Source organism: Bombina bombina, chromosome 1, assembly GCF_027579735.1.
Source record: "Bombina bombina isolate aBomBom1 chromosome 1, aBomBom1.pri, whole genome shotgun sequence".
Classification (NCBI taxonomy): domain Eukaryota; kingdom Metazoa; phylum Chordata; class Amphibia; order Anura; family Bombinatoridae; genus Bombina; species Bombina bombina.
Window position 1 is genome coordinate 462,355,295 of NC_069499.1, and position 22,899 is coordinate 462,378,193.

A 22,899-nucleotide genomic window follows, 5' to 3' on the forward strand; every position below is an offset into this window, starting at 1 on the left:
TAAAGGGACACTGAACGCAATGTTTGTGGTTCAGATAGAGCATGCAATTTTTAGCAACTTTCTAATTTACTCCTATTATCAAATTTTCTTCATTCTCTTGGTATCTTTATTTTAAAAGCAAGAATGTAAGTTTAGATGCAAGCCCATTTTTGGTGAACAACCTGGGTTGTTCTTGCTGATTGGTGGATAAATTCACCCACCAACAAACAAGTGCTGTCCAAGGTTCTAAACCAAAAATTGCCTGGCACCTTAGCTTAGATGCCTTCTTTTTCAAATAAAGATAGCAAGAGAATGAAAAAAAATTGATAATAGAAGTAAATTTGAAAGTTGCTTTACCCCTTAACGACCAAAGACGTACAGGGTACGTCCTACAAAAAAAGGGGTCAAGGACGTACCCTGTACGTCATTGGTGTTTTCAAGCAGTGGAATCGATCCTGATCGCTTCCAGTCGCTTTCATGTTATTGAGGCATCCTGCAATAACAGTTTTTAGCCATCCGATGCAGAGAGAGACACTCTGTGGCCTTCTCTGCATCGACCATCGATGGTCGTGATCGTTGGTGGGTGGGAGCCGATGCAGGGAGGTGGGTGGGCGACCATTAATGGGGGAAGTGCATCAGAGGGGGGCGGGATCGCGTGCGAGAGCGCGCGTGTGTGCACGGGGGCGGGAACGTAACACTATGGAACAATTTGCTACGATAAGATGGGAGAGAGGAGGGGGGGAGTTTTTAGCTAAGGTATCTGGGAGGGGCTGGATACTGAGGGGGGGCAGCTACACTACAGAAAATATTTATTAAATTCTATAAAAAAAAAAAAAAAAAACATTTTAAAAAATAAAATACCATATTTTATGCCAAACTGGGTACTGGCAGACAGCTGCCAGTACCCAAGATGGCATACAATAAAGGTAGAGAGGGGGGGATTAGAGAGTTGTTTGGAAGGGGGGGTCAGGGAGGTTGGGGGCTAAGGCGGGATCCTACACAGCAGAATGTTTTTTTTATTTTAGTACTGGCAGACTTTCTGCCAGTACTTAAGATGGCGGGGACAATTGTGGGGTGGGGGAGGGATCAGGGGGTGGGATGTGTCAGGTGGGAGGCTAATCTCTACACTAAAGCTAAAATTAACCCTGCAAGTTCCCTACAAGCTACCTAATTAACCCCTTTACTGCTGGGCATAATACAAGTGTGGTGCGCAGCGGCATTTATCAGCCTTCTAATTACCAAAAAGCAACGTCAAAGCCATATATGTCTGCTATTTCTGAACAAAGGGGATCCCAGAGAAGCATTTACAACCATTAGTGCCAAAATTGCACAAGCTGTTTGTAAATAATTTCAGTGAGAAACCTAAAATTTGTGAAAAAGTGAACGATTTTTTTTATTTGATCGCATTTGGCGGTGAAATGGTGGCATGAAATATACCAAAATGGGCCTAGATCAATACTTTGGGTTGTCTTCTAAAAAAATAAATATACATGTCAAGGGATATTCAGGGATTCCTGACAGATATCAGTGTTCCAATGTAACTATCGCTAATTTTGAAAACAAAAAAATGGTTTGGAAATAGCAAAGTGCTACTTGTATTTATTGCCCTATAACTTGCAAAAAAAGCAAAGAACATGTAAACATTGGGTATTTCTAAACTCAGGACAAAATTTAGAAACTATTTAGTATGGTTGTTGTGATGAGAGCAGGAAGTGATGTCACTAGTTTGGGGGGTGGGGCTTAGGTCCAGTAGTCTGTGTCGCAGTTAGTTAGTGAAATCAATCTGACTAGATGTATGTTTCCATGCTCTGTAATAAAATAGAGTTGTACCATCATTGCTGCGTTCTGCATATGTCCTGCATCTCATGACATGGTGTCAGAAGTTCTTGCCTGTGCTTCTATTCCTGATCGATGACGATGTCAAAGTTTACCCCACCTGAGCCTTTTGACTTCTCTCAGCCTGCAGCTTGGCCCACATGGCGTCAGTGGTTTCAGCGCTTCAGGATTGCTTCCAAGCTGGACAAGGAAAGTGGTGAAGTACAAGTTAATTCTCTTTTATACTCTATGGGGAAAGATGTGGAACCAGTGTTCAATGCTTTTACTTTCCAAGAAGGGGAAGAATTTAACTTTGATATAGTTATGGATAAACTCAGTGCCCACTTTGTGCCCAAAAGAAATGTGATTCATGAGAGAGCTTGTTTTCACAAACGTAATCAGCGTGTGGGAGAATCTGTGGAGTCATTTGTGCGCAGCCTGTATGAACTAGCTGAATTCTGTGAGTCTGGTGTTGCTAAAGAAGAGCAAATCAGATACAGAATAGTTATTGGAATTGCAGATGCTGAAGTTTCACTGAAGCTGCAGTTAGAGCCTGATTTAACATTAGATGGGGCTATTAGGATGGCCCACCAGAGTGAACTGGTGAAAAAGCAAAGTGCTGATCTGAGGTCTGAGAGTATTGTGGATGAAGTGCAACAGGAAAACTGCTAGTGAAAGGCACAGTGTGAGCGGTAGATCTAAAATAATGGACAGACCTAGAAGTGGATGGGCGCAGCATGCCCGATGCACACGGTGCTACCGTGCCCATGATCAGAGTGTTATATGCCCGGCCAGAGATAAAAGATGCAGAAAATGTAACAGAATGGGCCATTTTGAAGTGGTGTGTAAAACTGAATACATTGAGGAGATGCAGGTGGACAGTGACCAGGAGGGTCAGGAAGTCTCTTTTGTGGGGTCTGTTGTGGAACGGCCAAGCTCAGAGGAAGATTGGAAGGTTACTTTTACTGTAATGGGAGCCAAAGTTGATTTTAAGATTGACACAGGAGCAGATATTACTGTAATGTCTTTCGCTGCATTTATGAAACTGCCTCGACAGCCCCAGCTGGCGAAGGTTACTACAAATGTCCATAGTCCTGGTGGCCGTATTGATTGTGCGGGGAAATTTCTTGCCAGCTGTGAGTATAAGCAAAGGAAATTCACCATGTGGGTGCATGTGATTCGAGGTCAGTGTGTTAGCAATTTATTGAGCAGAAAAGCAGCCTGTGACTTGGGCCTCGTGACCAGAGTGAATGAGATCTCCGAAGATATGTTTGGCGAATTGGGCCTACTGAATTGCAAGCCAGTCTGTATAGCTCTTAAGAGTGACGTAGTCCCATACAGTATTTCTACTCCCCGTAGAATTCCGTTCCCGCTCATGCCTCAAGTGGAGAAGGAGCTTATGCGCATGAAGTCTATGGGGGTTATTGAAGAGGTTGTTGAAGCGACTGATTGGTGTGCCCCCATTGTTCCTGTTGCAAAGAAAAATGGAAAGGTGCACATCTGTGTGGACCTGAAAAGGTTGAATGAGGCAGTGAAGAGAGAAAGATTTGTGCTGCCGACATTAGAAGATATAGCTCCAAAGTTGGCTGGGGCGAAGTTCTTTTCTACATTGGATGCTTCTAGCGGCTTTTGGCAGATCCTCTTAGATCCAAAGTGCCGTAAACTGACTACCTTTATCACACCGGTAGGTTGGTTTTGCTTCTGCAGACTCCCCTTTGGAATATCCTCTGCTCCTGAAATCTTTCAAAGGGAAATGAGTTCTCTCCTGAGTGACCACGTGGATGACATTCTAGTGTATGGGTCTACAGTGGAGGAGCATGATCAGCGTTCAAGTTGTGTGCTGCAGGCTATCAAAGAGTCTGGGCTGAAGTTAAATAAAGAAAAATGTAATTTTAGGAAAACTGAATTATGTTACTTTGGGCATTCCGATGGAGCTGGTGAGTGATAATGGCATGCAGTTCGCTTCTACAGAGTTCAGTGCTTTCAGCAGGGAATATGACTTTGTACATTCCACGTCAAGTCCACATAACCCGTAGGCCAACGGAATGGCTGAAAGGGCAGTTCAAACTACAAAGTTCATTTTAAAGCAATCGGAGCCGTACCTAGCCCTTTGTCATACAGGGAGACGCCCATTCAAGCCACCGGGTTTAGCCCGGCACAGCTGATGCTAGGACGCCAGATTCGCACCACCTTACCCTCAGTGGGTGTCTTCAAGCCGACTGGCTCTGTTCCTCGGGACGAAGTCCTTAGGAGGGATGAAGAGGCCAAAAAGGGCTATCGTTTCTTCTACGACAGGAGACAGTCTGTCAGGCCAGGCCCTTACAGGAACTAAATGCGGGGCAAAGTGTCAGAATTAAACTGGATGATGAGAAGAAATGGAAGACGCCTGCTACGGTAATTGGATGCTCTCCAGAACCAAGGTCTTAAGCAGCCCTTACTGATGGAGGGACGGTTACATGCGTAACCGAAGACATCTTCAGCCTGTACCAGAGAGTCTGGAACTGGATACCTCAGTACCACCGCCGGTGGGGTCCACTGTTCTAAGAGAGGTGCCTTCCCCTCAGCAAGATCACAGCTGGGATATGTCTTTGCCTCCAGCGGACTCTTATTCACCTTCTTCTGTATCAGAGGACAGTTCATGCAAAGTTACATCAAGCGGAAGAGTGGTAAAAACTTTAGCTAGAACAGTGACCGGAACTATGGGCAGAATAATCCCATGGTCACTGTGGACTAGGGTAGTCTACCCCGATGTCCAAGTCAGGATGTAATTAATGTTGTTTATTTTTCTGTAACCAATTTGCTACATACTGTTCAAAAATGTTGTTGTATGCTCTTTGTATACCCCGTTATTTGTTATATTTAAATGTATGCTTCGCCCTTTGAAAAGGGGGAAGATGTGATGAGAGCAGGAAGTGATGTCACTAGTCTGGGGGTGAAAAAAAAAAATGGTTTGGAAATAGCAAAGTGCTACTTGTATTTATTGCCCTATAACTTGCAAAAAAAGCAAAGAACATGTAAACATTGGGTATTTCTAAACTCAGGACAAAATTTAGAAACTATTTAGTATGGTTGTTGTGATGAGAGCAGGAAGTGATGTCACTAGTTTGGGGGTGGGGCTTAGGTCCGGTAGTCTGTGTCGCAGTTAGTTAGTGAAATCAATCTGACTAGATGTATGTTTCCATGCTCTGTAATAAAATAGAGTTGTACCATCATTGCTGTGTTCTGCATATGTCCTGCATCTCATGACAGTTGTTTTTTGGTGGTTGTAGATGTGTAACAGATTTTGTGGGTCAAAGTTAGAAAAAAAATTTCATCATATTTTATAAACAAAAATTATAGTAAATTATATGATATCTATGGCGAGAGAAGAAGACAGCGCAACCCCACATTAAGGTAGACGTTTAAACAAATTTATTAAGTATACAATAATATTGCACTTACAAACAGGTTTAAAATTTGCACATTGATCCCACTCAGGGAAAGAAGGAAAGCGAGTCCCAGTTAACATTAAATCCCTCTAGGGAATAAGTGCTTTGTCGCTGCTTCTGTTCTTCTTGTAATCAGTCTCAGTGTTTAGGAGCCGTCCGTAGCTCCGCCTCCAACGCGTTTCGTCTGCGCTCTGCAGACTTTTTCAAGAGGATATGATGATGTATAGCAGCACGCTCCTGTACGCTGCTATAAACATCTACTAGTCACTTTCAATTGGTTACCGACCGGCCAATCCGGTGGCAGGATGCGGACAAGCCTCTTTAATCTGCAAACAATGTCTTTAGACTATTTACTTGCTGGAAAATAAACGGACACTCCAGATTTTTGTTACACATCACAATATTTCTAATCTGTATGTTTATAGTTCAATACTTAAATAACTTTTTTAAAAATTTACAATTAAAATCTATATTGATAACAAAAAAATTATAGTAAATATGCAATTCGTTACCTGCAACTCTGTGCTGGCACAATAATTAATTTCATCAGCCACACTGAGTATTTTTATATCATCAGCAATACTTTATCTGAAATATAACACACAAACTTATTTATAACTTCATAGGAACAGGGGAAGGATTGATTTAAAAAGAACCATAAAATTACTTATATTTAAAATTCATACTTAATACATAATAGAAAAATTACTTATAAAGCTATATATACCATTAAAAAAGATTTAATATAATTTAATTAACTAAATGCATAAATAACAAGTCATTAAAAAAGGCCATTAAAAAAGTTGGTTATATGTTGTGTACTGAAAAGTTCATGAGAAGAGTAAACTATGATTATGTCATAAAGGCCTGCAGGTCTATATCAACATTTAACCCTTTAGGGCCCATACAGTTAAGCAGGTGAATCCATTTTGTTTCACACTTTCTGAGGTGCATTAACCTCTGCTGCTCATTACCCATTGATTGTGGTATGGTCTGTAATACCTTAACTTTGAGGTTATTTGGATTTTTATTATGCACCCTCCTAAAGTGTTCAGATACACTATGGTTTTCATATCCTTTGGTTATATTCTCTTTGTGGTCGTATATGCGGCGTTTGACTTTCCTTTTAGTCCTGCCCACGTAGATCAAATTACACTCACCGCGGGTACATCAAGACATTCTCCTTATATGGGTTGTTATTCCACAAATACTTCTCCTCAAAAGCAGCCATATATATATTGGCATAAGAAGGGGCCATGGGCCTACCCATGGCCGTTCCCTGTACTTGCTGATAAAATTTATTTTCAAACGAGAAGAAATTGTGGAATAAAATAAAAAGAGATCAAGATGATTATAAAAATGATAGGATTCATAATAGAAATTATAAGGGAAGAAGAGAAAACAATAGAAGGGATAATTATATGCAGGGTAAAGATCAGCCCCACCCTAGGGAAGACAATAATACAAGTAGGGAAGTGAAACCTGTTTCTTATAAAGGTAATAATATGCACAACAACAATCACAATAGAGGGAATATAGAGAATGCAGGTATAAGAAATGATTATGGAGTAGAGACACAAAATAGATTTCAGGTTTTAGGTGAACCCCACTTACCGTCCAGATGGAATGAGCAGGGGGCTAAACCTAAACCTCATGTCCATTATAGAAAAGAACCTAATCCTTCAAATAATTATACACCAAGAGAACAGCATTATAATAGACATAACTCTACCTCTCATATACACGCATCTCCTTCTACCTCTTCTTCTTCTTTTTTATGGAGGGAGAGGCCCCAACAAACTTGGCCACAGAAAACACAATACAACCACAATCAACAAGGGAGACAGTGGGAGCAACACCTAAATTACCACCCACAAGACAAGAGGGAGGAGAAGAGACAGGGTACAAAAAGAAGGTGGGAACAAGACGAGGATCCAGAGCAGGGACAAGAGTTAGAGAATGTAAGATCAAGAGGCAGGTATTAGAACAGGAGAAAAAGGATGTTTTTAATCTATCTAAAAGAATATTATCAACAAGTGAATATAAGCTACTGGGTAAAGGGCTTAAATTTGCTCCACAGAGTCTTCCCAATGGCTTTGAAATATTTATAGATTTACAAAAATATATACGCAAGTTAACTTTACAACGTAATTTTTTAAAGAATGATTTTAGGGAAGGAAGAAAGAGTACTGTCCAATTGCAACCAGGGGAGCATGACCTTGAAGCTTTAAATATATTAATTAGCTTAAATGAAGGTCTATCTAATACGCAAACTATAGGGGTACAACAGGAGGAGGAGGAGTTACTGAATATGAGTGTATATGAGGATGAAACCCCTATTAAACATAGTAATTTAAAAAAAAAGTCTAGTTTTAACCCTATATTTGCACAGGGTAATTATATCCCAGTTTTTAATGAAATAGTAAAAGAAGAATTTAGGAGTTATTTTGAAACACTAAAAAAGAAAGAAAATCTTAAATATAGGGATAATTTAACACACCAAGAAGGAAAGGCTTCAGATGAGCTCAAATCTGATTTGTCCATTACTATAAGACAAGCGGACAAGGGAGGGGGGAATTGTCATCCAGGACCGAGACGTATACCTAAAAAAAGCGTATAGATTATTAAGTTGTAAAAAGACATATAAAAAGCTGGACAAAGACCCCTCCCCCTCAGTACAGTCTAGAACTACATGCTTTTGTACTAAAAGGAAGAGAAGATGGTATACTAACTACTGAGGAAGCTAATTTTATTCTTATCTCGTGCCCTTCGGTACCTTTGTTTTACCATCTACCGAAGGTGCACAAGGACAAAGTGAACCCACCCGGGAGACCTATAGTCTCCGGGGTGGGTTCTCTAACTAGTAATCTTTCAAGCTATTTAGATTGGTTTCTTCAGCCAACTGTTAGAAGAACCAAATATTACCTAAAGGATACTACCCAAACCATAAAATTATTTGAAGGTATAACATGGGATGATAATCTATTGTGGATATCATGTGATATTACTTCGTTGTACACTAATATACCGCATGTAGAGGGAGTGAAAGCCTTTGAGGAATTTTTTGATAAATATAGTGACCTACCACCTGTACAAGTAAAGTACTTAGCGAGAGAGATTGAATTTATTTTATTCCACAATTTCTTCTCATTCGAAATTAAATGTTATCAGCAAGTACAGGGAACGGCCATGGGTACGCCCATGGCCCCTTCTTATGCCAATATATATATGGCTGCTTTTGAGGAGAAGTATATGTGGAATAACAACCCATATAAGGAGAATGTCTTGATGTACAACGATGACATCCTCATGGTGTGGAAGGGTAGTGATTTAGAAGCTTTGGAGTTTATTGGTTATCTAAATAATAATACTTTTAATCTGGAATTCACAAGTAAAATACACAAGAGGGAGATGGAATTCTTAGATTTGTGTCTATTTATAGATCAAACAACTAATAAAACGTTGGTTAAGAATTAAAAAAAAAAAAAGATATGGATAGTAATGGTTTCCTAGATGCTGGGAGTGGGCATTTACCCCAATGGAAGAAGAATATACCCTACAGCCAATTTCTCAGGATCCGCAGAAATTGTACAAACATAGAAGACTTTGAAACAGAGGCTGACCAGTTAGAAGATAAATTCATAAAGAAAGGGTATGATACTAGTTTAGTACAGAAAGCTAGAATAGAGAGTAGAAATAGAGATATAGGGGACTTATTGCAGAGTACAAATAAAAACCAACATGTCACTAGAACCCATAATGAAGGAAAGAAATGGGGAGCCAAATTTATAACCACTTACAATTTAGGTGCTAATTTTATTAAAACTACACTCAAAAAACATTGGAATATCCTTTTGTCTGATCCTGTTTTAGGACCACACTTGGAGCTCACCCCGGTAACTATCTTTAAGAAAAATAAAAGCATTAAAAACATATTAGCTCCATCTAAGTTAAGAGCAATTAAAAATACAGGAAAAGGGACTCTCTCTGATTGGTGCATTAACAAAGGGGGAACTTTTAAGTGTGGAAGATTAAATTGTTGTATGTGTGACCTTATCAGTAAGGGTGATATTATTCATAACTGGGATCACTCTAAGGAATTTAAAATTAAAGATAGAGCCTCATGTGTGTCCGTATATGCGGTGTACTGCCTCATGTGTGAGTGTAATTTGATCTACGTGGGCAGGACTAAAAGGAAAGTCAAACGCCGCATATACGACCACATAGAGAATATAACCAAAGGATATGAAAACCATAGTGTATCTGAACACTTTAGGAGGGTGCATAATAAAAATCCAAATAACCTCAAAGTTAAGGTATTACAGACCATACCACAATCAATGGGTAATGAGCAGCAGAGGTTAATGCACCTCAGAAAGTGTGAAACAAAATGGATTCACCTGCTTAACTGTATGGCCCCTAAAGGGTTAAATGTTGATATAGACCTGCAGGCCTTTATGACATAATCATAGTTTACTCTTCTCATGAACTTTTCAGTACACAACATATAACCAACTTTTTAATGGCCTTTTTTAATGACTTGTTATTTATGCATTTAGTAATTTAGTTAATTAAATTATATTAAATCTTTTTTAATGGTATATATAGCTTTATAAATAATATTTCTATTATGTATTAAGTATGAATTTTAAATATAAGTAATTTTATGGTTCTTTTTAAATCAATCCTTCCCCTGTTCCTATGAAGTTATAAATAAGTTTGTGTGTTATATTTCAGATAAAGTATTGCTGATGATATAAAAATACTCAGTGGGGCTGATGAAATTAATTAATAATTATAGTTGCAGGTAACGAATTGCATATTTACTATAATTTTTTTGTTTATCAATATAGATTTTAATTGTAAATTTTTTAAAAAGTTATTTAATTAAGTATTTAACTATAAACATACAGATTAGGAATATTGTGATGTGTAACAAAAATCTGGAGTGTCTGTTTATTTTCCAGCAAGTAAATAGTCTAAAGACATTGTTTGCAGATTAAAGAGGCTTGTCCGCATCCTGCCACCGGATTGGCCGGTCAGTAACCAATTGAAAGTGACTAGTAGATGTTTATAGCAGCGTACAGGAGCGTGCTGCTATACATCATCATATCCTCTTGAAAAAGTCTGCAGAGCGCAGACGAAACGCGTTGGGGGCGGAGCTACGGACGGCTCCTAAACACAGACTGATTACAAGAAGAACAGAAGCGGCGACAAACAGTTATTCCCTGGAGGGATTTAAAGTTAACTGGGACTCGCTTTCCTTCTTTCCCCGAGTGGGATCAATGTGCAAATTTTAAACCTGTTTGTAAGTGCAATATTATTGTATACTTAAGAAATTTGTTTAAACGTCTACCTTGATGTAGGGTTGCGCTGTCTTCTTCTCTCGCCATAGGATTCACAGTTAAGAGAGCGTCTGGAAACACGCCTCTGAAAGGAGCTGCACCTCATTTTCTAAGGACGGTCTTTAGGAGCTGATATTATAATCCATCTCAGCAGTCACTTTTCTATTTGCAAGTTCCTAACGACTCCTCCCAATATTGGGTAATATTCATTCAGATATATGACTTGTGCTTTTTAACATTTGGATTTTTTTGTTCATATGCATGTATGCAAATTTGTGTGTGTATTTTTATCCTGTACTTTTTATTGATTCTCACTGGTCACACTATTAACTTTACACATCTGTAATTTAATTATTCCTTATTTTATTAATTTTATATCAGTTACTATTTTTATTCCGCTTGCTTGTATTTTTGCCATTGTACATCCACCCCTCTCCTAGTTGCGCTCTTAATACTTTTAGTTTGTTCAAATTATATGATATGATGAAAGTAATGGTATCTTTAGAAAGTCAATTTAATGGCGACAAAAACGGTATATAATGTGTGGTTACAGTAAATGAGTAAGAGGAAAATTACAGCTAAACACAAACACTGCAGAAATGCAAAAATAGCCCTGGTCCAAACAGTCAGAAAATGGAAAAGTGCTGTGGTCACTAAAAGGGGTTAAAATTGCATGCTCTATCTGAATCACAAAAGAAAAAATTTGGGTTCAGTGTCCCTTTAACGTGCCACACTGGCATGTTAGGCACCAGCTCTGGGGTACAGAAACAAGCACTTTGCTCCTATTTGGGACTAGACTTTGCTACTCGCAGCTATCGGCACGATATATTACAGGCATTAACCTGTTTGCTTGGATTTATCCAGTGATTGGGGTTAGGGCTACCTTTGAGTGGTATAAAGTTTTTTATATTTACTGCTCATTAACCATGTTACAGGTCTACTCAGACTTTGGGTTTTTTTCATTATTATAATCCCTGAAAATCCATTCCAGTATCTTACCCACTATTGATATCTGACTAACTGGTCTCTATAGCTTCCTGGATCAGTTCTGCTTCCCTTTTTTAAAAATAGTGGCACAGTCCTGGGGTACTATGCCTGAGGATGAGTCTAGAAAAATGAAGAGTAGAGGTTGGGCTATAAAAGTGCTAAATTCCTGTAAAACCCTTGGGTGTATTCCACCTGGGCCTGGAGTTTTATTTACCTTAATATTATCCAGTTTTTTCCTGATATCCTCTAGAGCACTGGTTTTCAAACCTGTCCTCAGGCCTCCCCAACTGTCCAGGTTTTCTGGATTACCTTGGAAGAGAGCAGGTAAAATAACCATGTTTAATAATCACCTGATAGGTTCACCTGTTCTCTAGTGCAGATATCCTCAAAATGTGGCCTGTTAGGGAAGCCTGAGGACAGGTTTGAAAAACAGTGCCCTAGAGATAACCTAGATAATGGTATGGGTTTGTATGTTCTAGTTTGTTTCAAAGTATCTCCCATTGTTTACTCTCTTGTGTATACTGAAGAAAAGAACTGGTTTAGTACCCCAGCCTTCTCCCTGTCAATAATGCTACCCTTCACAAATTTTAATGTGCCTATATATACACACCTTCTTAGATTTTTTTGTCATTTATGTACTTAAAAAAACAGTTAGGGTTTGACTTAAAAATCCTTTGCAATTAATCTTTCATTTTCAATTTTGGCTAATTTGATTGCTTTTTTGCATGCTTTGTTACATTCCTTATATATTTGGAATTTTGAGTGTGTACTATTTTCTTTGAATAATTAAAATGCCCTACGTTTTTTTTTTCGTAATTTCTCTTAACACATTTTTATTTAGCCACATTGGCCTGGATTTATTTATTTTACTTATATAGCTATGCGGTTTTAAGTAAAGAGAAAAAGTTGTTTAAAATTAGTTACAATACAATTAGAGGAAAAGCATTACCACTACTGTGGTGGACAACTAGGCACATATTCTGCTCCTTACTGGTTCACCAGCCTTGTCCCGCTCAGGAGTCCAGAGCACACCTTAACTAGGTGTTTAACCCTTTGCTCAAGTTAAATATATAGTAAGTGCAGTGCAACAGTAAGATTTTTTTTTTTTTTTTTTTTTTTTTAATCACCAAAGATTTGGGATTTGGCATTATAAGTCAGTCAGATTCTGTTCCTCAGGTGTCAGGGATTAGTAACCAAATCTACATGTCCTGGTACTTTGATAGTTTATGAAATGTCTTTAGATTAAAGGGACATTAATTTTCTTTCAGAATTCAGTTAGTTAGAGCATACAACTTTTAAAAAGTTTCCAATGTACTTCTAATTTGAAATTTGCTTCATTCTCATAGCATTCTTTGTTGATGAGCATACCTATGTAAGTAATGTGTATGTGTCTGGAGCATTTGATGGCAAAGACTACAGCAATCTACTGATCTTGCAATTGTATAACACTGTTAAAAGCATTATTGCAAAACTGCTGCTATATAGTGCTCCAGATACATGCACACTCCTAAGCCTACCCAACTACCTTTCAACAAAAGGATACTAGGAGGAAAAACTGAATTTAATAATATAAATAAAATGGACAGATGTTTTTTTTTTTTTTTTAATACTGTATTGGAATCATGAAAGAAAATGTTTGAATTTCTTTTTTTTTCAATAAAAAGTCCTAATTGTATCGTGTTTTATGAATGTTTAAAGATTTTGACACTCACAACATTGGCATACAAAATGACAACAACATTTTATTTATCAGAGCTATTTTATGGCAGCATTTTACTATGGTGTCTCACCTACTACATCTGATAGAACAAGAGCTAAAACTTCGCTCTTAAAACGCAACATAAACTTTAATCGACATTGTAGTCAAGAAGCAAGATTAAAGATTGAATAAACGTGAAAATCCAAATTAAGCTGCCATTGATAACAACAAGCTCAAATAAAATTATTAATGTGATTTTTATTTTCCTAGTCTCCCTACTAGCACACATCAAAATAATATAGCCCAAACACATCAAACTAAATTAATTTTTATTCTGACAAAACAACTTACAGAAGTGTTCTGTAAATTGGTTTTTATTTAACAAAAAGAAAAACTAAAAAAAATTAAATCAAGTTCTAAACAGACCAACATTTTCCTGTCATGTTTGCAGAATAGCATTGTGGAAGTTTCCCAACCAGTAGCAAAAGACATTACAGCATAACATATTTTAAAAGATTTTGCTTAAATGGATATAATAGTCAATGCATGAGTTAATTTCAATTGGAAAATGAAAATACTTGTATAATAAACTTTTATTAGCAAAAATGCTTTTACTGTGTTATGTGCATGCATACGTATACTACACATGACCAGTTCCCCAGCATTCAAACACCTTGCTTGCTCAGAGAGCATGTATCGTTTCAGCAATGACTCCATTTACGTCATATTTGCATATGCCCCAAAAACGGTAATACATGTTAGAAGAGCCATTTTTGTTAATACAAGTACATTGCAAAATAATGCTTTATCAACTGTTGTGTTTTTACCTGGAATGTGATCCAACCATCTAGCCTATTGTTTCTGTTTAATATCTCATATTGAAATTAAGATTTTTTTTTTTCACAAGCTTGATTGTTGCTCGTCATTGAAGATCCTTAGTAATTATTTTAATGCACCTGCAAAATTAGATGTGGAGAGATACAAGGCTCTTTTCTTCTTAAAGGGACAGTCTACTCCAGAATTGTTATTGTTTAACAAAATAGATAATCCCTTTATTACCCATTCCCCTCTTTTGCATAACCAACATGGTTATATTAATATACTTTTTACCACTGAGATTACCTTGTATCTAAGCCTTTGCAGACTGCCACCTTATTTCAGTTCTTTTGACAGACTTGCATTTAGCCAATCAGTGCCCTCTCACTTGTAAATCCATGGGTGTGGTCACAATGTTATCTATATGAAACACATGAACTTACGCCCTCTAGCTGTGAAAAACTGCCAAATGCATTGAAAGTTTAATTTTGACTAGACTGCCCCTTTAAGCATTGCAAGTCATCGCTGAAACATCTAATACTTATCTTGACGTTGTAGTAAACTTTTAAAATGTATAGCCGGGGATGAAAAGGAATTAACATGTATTTATGCCTCACTTTCGGATGAATTTTATTTTTATTTATTTAACGATTTATATTTACCTTCCTATTTTCAGTTGCTGCTGCCCCTTGACAAAAAGGATTTTTTTTCTTTCAAGGCTGGCAGTACAGCCAATAGAAACGCACAGAGGTGTTAGGCTACAGATTTTAATAGTTCGGTCCTATGGCTTGTCAGAGACTGAAACATATGCTGAATGGGTGGCTGACTGCAACTGATAACAGAAATTCTGATGCTGTTTCAAAACATGTATATATAATTTTTAAAGTTGAACATACCAAAACAAAATTATTCTGAGATCCTGTAAAGTACTTCCTTGTATTAAATGTATTTTATAAATGACCATGTGGTATACCTGTACATAATTTTTAAAAGTAAAAAACAGTAGACGAAATCTTATCTTGGAGTATCTTTCAAAATGATCATAAAATATTTACACAAAAATATGTAAACTGCAAATTGTGCACCCAAAGACAGAATTCTTAGAAAAACGGTTTAGCAGAAGAGAATGAAGAATGTATAATGAGCATTCACAAAGATTTGGCAAAGTTGCATGATCCTGATGAAGCTGCTAAAATGGGATTGCAAATGAAAAATAACTGTCAGCTATTTTTTTAACAGCATCTATATTTTACAACTGTATCCCAATCCATATTATATTTTTTAGTGACAGCGCAAAATGTGTGTTATTATATAATACTGACTTTTTCCATATGGTAATATAAACTATCAAACAGGATGTGCTTGACCCGTGCCTTATTTATTTATTTAGGGAAAAGTATTTTTACTATATATTGGGAATCCTCATTTGCCCAAACAATCAACCTTCTTATTAAGAAGGTTAAAGGGATAGTGTACAGTAAATTTTTCTATTATTTAGGGCTCGATTTACCAAGCTCTTCACCTCCCTATGACTGCAGGTTCTCACAAGAGAACCTGCAGTCATGATTTATGTCTTCAGAAATAGCGCTTGTGTGCAATATTAAATTCTGCCAGCGGATTGCAACCCTGCCAAAGGGGAACTGGGGCAGACAGGGGCGAATATGTATGCCCCGGTCCACCCTGGCTTGATAAATCGAGCCCTTAATGTGTTCCATTTTATCATCTGGAGTGTATTAAAATGTTTACAAATAATTCCTTTACCTTTATTTTCTCATATGAAAAATTAGTTTACCTATTGAAACCTGGTCATATACAAAAACAAATTTAAGACATTATGGGGAAGAGGTGGCAGTAATGACATTTAACAGTGATTTGATCCGTTGATTGATCTTTACCTTTGGAAATTCAGGGGACAGGTCATTGTGTGTGGTAGGCAGAGAGAAGGCAGGAATTTGGTTGTGACAGACTCACAGCAAACAGGCAGAAGTGACATGCAGCTGAGAACATCACAAAAGTTGAATGAGCACCAATACTCACTCTTTTACCCTACAACCATGCCATGGCTTTAAGGCATTTTATTAGGCACCAAGGTCATTTGTGGCACTAGGGTGCCCAACATTTGCTGAGCCCTGACTTGACATTTCATTGATAATTTAGAAGGGGCATAGTTCCAAAAGATATAAAAGAAAATATCATTAAGGGTTCTCAAATCTAAACTGCTTCCAACAATTTGTTAACATTAGTAAATAGTCCCATATTTCATAGGGTGGAATACACAATGAAATCCGGCTGAGGAAGAGCTAGACAAGCATAAAAGATTAATATAAAAGAGGCATACAATAATATTATGAAAGACTAATATATAAAAACACATTTTAATACAGGAATAACACTCACAAGATTTTACAATCTAACATTGCTACTCCTCGCAGGCAGCCCATGTTAAATTCTTACAAGAATTTATGAAATCGAGAAATGTTATTGAAATGCCACTAGAGTGCTATAATGCCTTGCCCATTTATACAACATAACATGTTTAAAAGATTAGCCTAGTATTGCACACTCTTCTTGGGTGCTTTAGCCCTAGAAATGTTTGCAAAACAACTGGGTTGTTTTTTTTAACCAGCCTGTCTTTTGTGAGTCGCACCTGACTGATAAACAAACATGTGAAGAGTGCCAAGTAAACACCAATCAGAAGCTTACAAGGCACAGCAGTGTGTTCCAATTAAAAAGGGACAGTCAACTCAATCATTTTAATTGTTTAAAAAGATAGATAATCCCTTTATTACCCATTCCCCAGTTTTGCACAACCAACATGGTTATATTAAAGGGACAGTCTAGTATAAATTAAACTTTCATTATTCAGATAGGACTTTTCATTTTAATCAACTTTCCAATTTACTTTTATCATCAAATTTGCTTTTTTCTCTTGGTATTCTTAGTTTAAACTAAACATAGGTAGGCTCATATGCTAATTTCTAAGCCTTTGAGGGCTGCCTCTTATCACATGCTTTTTAAATCTCTTTTCAACACAAAGAGACAGAAAGTACACATGGGCCATATAGACAACACTGTGTTCAGGCACAGGGGGTTATTTAAGATCTAGCACAACACAATGCTAAATGCAAGACAATAGATAATAAACAGTCACAGTCATGTGATAAGAAGGTTCCTAGATACAAGGTAATCACAGAGGTAAAAAGTATATTAATATAACTGTGTTGGTTATGCAAGACCGGGGAATGGGTAATAAAGGGATTATCTATCTTTTAAAACAATAACAATTCTATGGTAGACTGTCCCTTTAAAGGGACCTGAAACCCAAAAAAAAATCTTTCATGATTTAGATAGAGAATACAATTTTAAACAACTTTCTAATTTACTTCTATTATCTAATCTGTTTTATTCTCTTAGTATCATTTGTTGAAGGAGCAGCAATGCACTAATAGTTTCTAACTGAACAAATAGGTGAGCCAATGACAATCGTTATATATATGCAGCCACCAATCAACAGCTAGATCCTAGGTTCTCTGCTGCTCCTGAACTTGCCTAGATAAACCTTTCAGCAAAGGATAACAAGAGAAGGAAGCAAATTAAATAATAGAAGTAAATTGTAAAGTTGTTTGAAATGGTTTTCACTATCTGAATCATGAAAGAAAAAAAATGGGTTTCATGTCCCTTTAATATACTTTTAACCTCTGTGATTACCTTGTATCTAAGCCTTTTTTGACAGCTCCCTGATCACATGACTATTCTCTATTGACTTGCATTTTAGCCAATTAATGCTGTGTCATCCACAACTAGGGTTGCCACTTCAGCCATGTTTTCCTGGACACTTTTTTTGAGTTACGCATGCTGCGGGGTAAGCAGGGAAGAACATGTATTGTGCTGTTCAACGGCACTATTCATGTGATATTTAGAGGCATAATACATGTTCAGCCCTGCTTACACTGCAGTATGCTTAACTCATAAGTATCCAGGAAAACATGGGCGAGGGGGCAACCCTATTCACAACCCAGGGGAAAGAGCACAATGTTATCTATATGGCCCACATCGATTAGCAGTCTCTTGTTGTGAAAAGCTAATAAAAAAAGCATGTGATAAGAGGATTTCTGTATAGTGGCTTAGAAAAAGGCAGAAATTTAGAGGTTTAAATGTTATAAAGTTTATTCATTTAACAATGTTAGTTGTGCAAAGCTGGGGAATGGGTAGTAAAGGTGTTTTCTATCTTTTTAAACAATAACAATTTTGGTTTTGACTGTCCCTTTAAGAGCAAAAAAAAAAAAAAGACAATGCTTATTACATAGTTGATTTGCAAACTATTTGGGTGCTAGTACACAGTCATACAACATTACATGGGCCTTTCTGCAATTGAATAAAACTTCTACAGTTGCATCCAGGCAGGCAGTACCTACAAAATAGTATCAGTATGAAAGACAGAGGAGGGGAATAAATTTATTCCACTATTTTCAAATCCCAAATAAATCACAATTATAGTATATAGTTCAATGTACTTGAATATTTGCCTCTTGGGTATTATAACCCTCCATATTAAGGAATGGGGGGTGCTCATTATCCGTATAGATAAACTAGAAAGAAAAGAGAAATGGATAAACCAGAGAACTCAAGCAAATACAATTTGAATAGTATAATCACAGTGAGGTTTATACACCCAGAAGGAAAATAAAACTTAACATTTAATAATAAAGATAAAAAAGTAGTGAAATACTACTAGTGTAGTGTATTAAAAGCTGTAATAAAATACAGGAGATCTGGCAAGCCCAGGTAAATAACCTTGTAGATGTTTGTGCACTTAATAAACCACAGGTGGAGGCAAATAATAAAAGAGATATCTGCTACGTATGCACCCAAAAAAAGCTATCTGATTAAAGAGGACAAGCCTCACACAAATTAACTAAGCTAGTGCAATACTGGAGTGATGCATACTTTAGTAGAGTCTCTGGGCTAGTGTATATATTACTAAACCTATATCAAGGATATGTAACACATTTCTAAATCATGTGCAAGAAACATCAAGCGAGGCTGCAAAAAAATTAAAAAAAAAACAGCTTTAACAGAATGCTTATTACATAGTTAATTTGCAAACTATTTGGGTGCTAGTACACAGTCATACAACATTACACGGGTTATGTTTGTTTGCCTGCATGAGTTCATATCTTGTAAATGTGAGTTTATCTTTTAGTATGTTTGGTGAACAGGCCTTTCTGCAATTGAATAAAACTTCTACAGTTGCATCAAGCAGGCAGTACCTACAAAATAGTACTAAGCTCCTTGCATACTATGGTTTACTTTATAAACTGTAAACATCAAAAAGGTTGACCGTCGATGATTGTATGCTCAAGGCTGCAAAGACATGACAATGTTGTAGGACATATTTCCTAAATCAGGGACTGACAAGTTCCTTTGTTTTTTAATTTTATTTTAATGTAGGAAACATGAAGAAATGTTAAGTAAACTCTCAGACACTATTTGGAACCAAGTGTTTATTTGGCCTTACACCATTATCTCTATACTTTGTGTTTCAGTTTAAAAAAAAAAAAAAAAAAACAGTACATAAAATGCATGTTTTAACACTAACAATAGTTATATGAAATATATTGTACATTGCTGTATTTCTCCAATGTGTTTCTATTTTTTCTGGTATCTAGAAATAATCAGGTATAAGGATTTATTGTGGACAGATTGTGACCAAAGGGGAACATGTCTACATTTATGCTGGGAGCCCAACTGGTGAAGAAAATATGGGTAAAATGTGATTATGTATTTAATGTAGGGTCTGAAAATTGTCTTTTGTTTGCAAAATAATTTCATAAAAAAATAATCATATCAAGTTAGAAACTATAATATAATTTAAAATATTATTTAAATTATGATAACAATAGAATGTTGAAATGTACAGTAGATATAACTATATTTAACAGAAATATTTTATTATGGTTTTTTTTCTATTCTCAGCAGATTATACATAAATGTATCACTGAACAAGCTGCTTCAGTTGACACTCATCAATTTGATATATATATATATATATATATATATATATATATATATATATATATATATTTATTTTTAAAAAGGGGAAAAAAAATGTCTTGTGTCTTAAAAGTTTCATATAATTTTGCACTTCTAAGTAAATGACATCCCTTAAAGGGATATTCCAGCCAAAATTGTTAACCACATGGATGCATTTCAGTTTTGAACAGAAGCATTTTTGTAATATACATGCATTAGCAAAAATTCTTCTAATAAAAGCTATAGTCGTTTCAAAAGTGTATTTAAGTATACACCGTGCACTAGCATTTTAAACAAAGCACTTGCTCAGGGAGCCTAAGGTGCTTGTACCATCAGGTAATGACTCAATTTGTTAATTGCTGACATGATACCAGCCCCACTGATGCGCTAGGCAGCTGCAGTATGTAAAATGTGGGTACACTGAGTATATCTAGTTATGCTTCACATGTACGTGCAGAGAAAAATACTAACACTAAAACAGGGATATCTTTTACTAGAAGCATTTTTGCTAATACATGTATATTGCAAATATGTTTCTATTCAGCGATGTAATTCAACTATGTGCATTTAAATTTTGACTGTAATGTCCATTTAAATTGTACACTCAAAGTAATGTAATATGAAAGTATTATGGCTACTATGAGTTGTATTAACTATAACTCTGCAATCACAGTGAACAGTTAATGCATTAACTGCACCAGTAATATCTGTCAGTACACTCTTAACCTCATAATAAAGAGTAATTTATCACTCGTGCAAAAATGGCTCTAAATCACAGAGGGATTAATTAGTTTGGCATTAATAGAGAAGCACCTGAATTTGTATGTTTGTCATAATCAATAAGTATCCAAAGTGATTTAGGATGCATTGCCTATTACCCCTATTGACCCCTACCAAAAGCTATCCTGTACACCGACTATGTTTACAGCGCTGCAGAATCTGTTGGCGCTCTACAAATACCTGATAATAATAATAATAATAATAAATTGTTCTCAAAAAGATCACTCTCTCATTAAAACATTATCTAAACATACCTTTACCATGTTTACTTGCACATTTCAAAACAGAGTATACACAATATTACCAGTAAGTTATAAGGCTTTGAAATATAGCTACAGGAGAAGTCAATTTTTTTTTATAAAAAAACTGTGTGTGTCAGATGGTACAGCAACAAATCCCAATGATCTCAGGAGGCTCAGAGGAAACATTAGATTAAGGAGCACACGCCCATAGGCTGTGCCTAGAAAGGAAACAATGGGAAGACAGAATTGCATGAAGAATACACTTACCTAGTAAAATTGATACAACTATCCAATTTAATAACCTGACACATAATCCCATAATAAATAATAATTGCGAAGGAAAAAATATTTACTCACCAAATAAAGTGAGAGCCATTGTAATGGTGTTCTTTTAGCTGCACCTTACTGAGATACTTAGATATTGCACCCTCCTGGTATAGGCAATTCAAGTTGGGATGAAAAGCACTGCAAAATAAAAAATAAAGTTGGACGAAGAACAGCAGCTAATAAATCATTCTCAGGTGACAGATCCCCTGTCAAGGGTGGGAGGTAAATGGGGAGGAGTAAATCTGTTATTAAGGTAAAGGGGGTGTAGTCTAGGAACAAAAGCTGCATGGCATTCACAGAGAGGCGAAAGGCAATAGGCAATGAACAGCTGAGATTATGAAGGTATTGCTGGTCGAGAATACTCACTCGCTCAGTGGATGAGTGCAGATCGTAGTCACGCCGCATCCTTCAGGCTCCTGGCCGCCATCTTGCTTCCCCCACATGACCAGCTTCACCTCCTCAGACAGGCGGCGGTCAGGCTGGCGGCTGCCTGTGTTGTCAGGGCAACAGGAAATCCTTGCTACCTCTCCCCCATTGACTTGTGCTGTCTCGTATCATGTCACTCTGCCTCCCCCTCACACATTGACACTAATGAACAAAACACGCGTTGATATTATTGTGTATCTATTGTGCGTGCGTTAACTGCGGCAAATATTTTAGGTTTGCAGCTGCTGGCGACAGAAGTTAGCCTATTTCCCACTAACCAGGATGATATGTTATAAATATGGCTAAGCTCGTTTATAAGATGTTTAACTTAACAAAAATTAAGGTGGTTTGGTTTTTAGTCTATGTTGAAAATGTATAAAACAAATAATTATTTTATTTAAATTTGTTTCCTTTTGTATTTGTTAATGTAGATGGTTAATTTAACATGGCGATAGCAGTAGGCACTGGAATACATCATTCTTTAAAAAAACAAATTTACCTTTTTTGCACTTTCAAGATCTAATATTTACTATTACAATTATTTTGCTTTAAATATTTTTCCTAATAGAAAAAAAATAACTTTTCTGTCTAATTGTGTACAGGAATAAACTGCTTTGGAAAAGATCATTTTACCATTAGTTTAAAATCAATTATGCATTTTAATTTTAACTTGTATGTAATTAAGGGTCATTTACACAGAGTACCTGTCTTTTTCTGACAGGTTCTTAGCTTATTTCCCCACAACACATTGGCAAATTCAGTCTAAAAAATCTAACTTCAATACTATCTCATTTCAATTATTTTATATTGGCAAATTGAAGTACATTTTGAAACTTGTGAGAAAAATATATACTGCTCATTTAAAATTCAGAGTAAGTTCTATTTATATTGCATACCCCCCAACTGTCCCGATTTTCGCGGGACAGTCCCGATTTTAGGGGTCTGTCCCTCTGCCCCGACTTGCTAGCCATCTGTCCCGATTTGCCCCAGGCATTTAAAAAAAATATATATATTTTTTTTTA

General features: G+C 36.5%; 1 protein-coding gene across 1 annotated transcript in view; it reads right to left on the reverse strand.

Moving 5' to 3' along the window:
- CHN1 (chimerin 1) overlaps nucleotides 1-21,889 on the reverse strand; it is a 445,886-nt gene extending 423,997 nt beyond the window's left edge. The window contains exons 1-2 of the mRNA XM_053698471.1: nucleotides 21,818-21,889; nucleotides 21,482-21,589 (exon numbers count right to left, since the gene is read on the reverse strand). Of these exons, the coding sequence (XP_053554446.1) occupies nucleotides 21,482-21,500 (19 nt within the window). The 5' untranslated portion in view covers nucleotides 21,501-21,589; nucleotides 21,818-21,889. The remainder of the gene's footprint in view (nucleotides 1-21,481; nucleotides 21,590-21,817) is intronic.
- Between the last annotated feature and the right edge of the window lie 1,010 nt (nucleotides 21,890-22,899).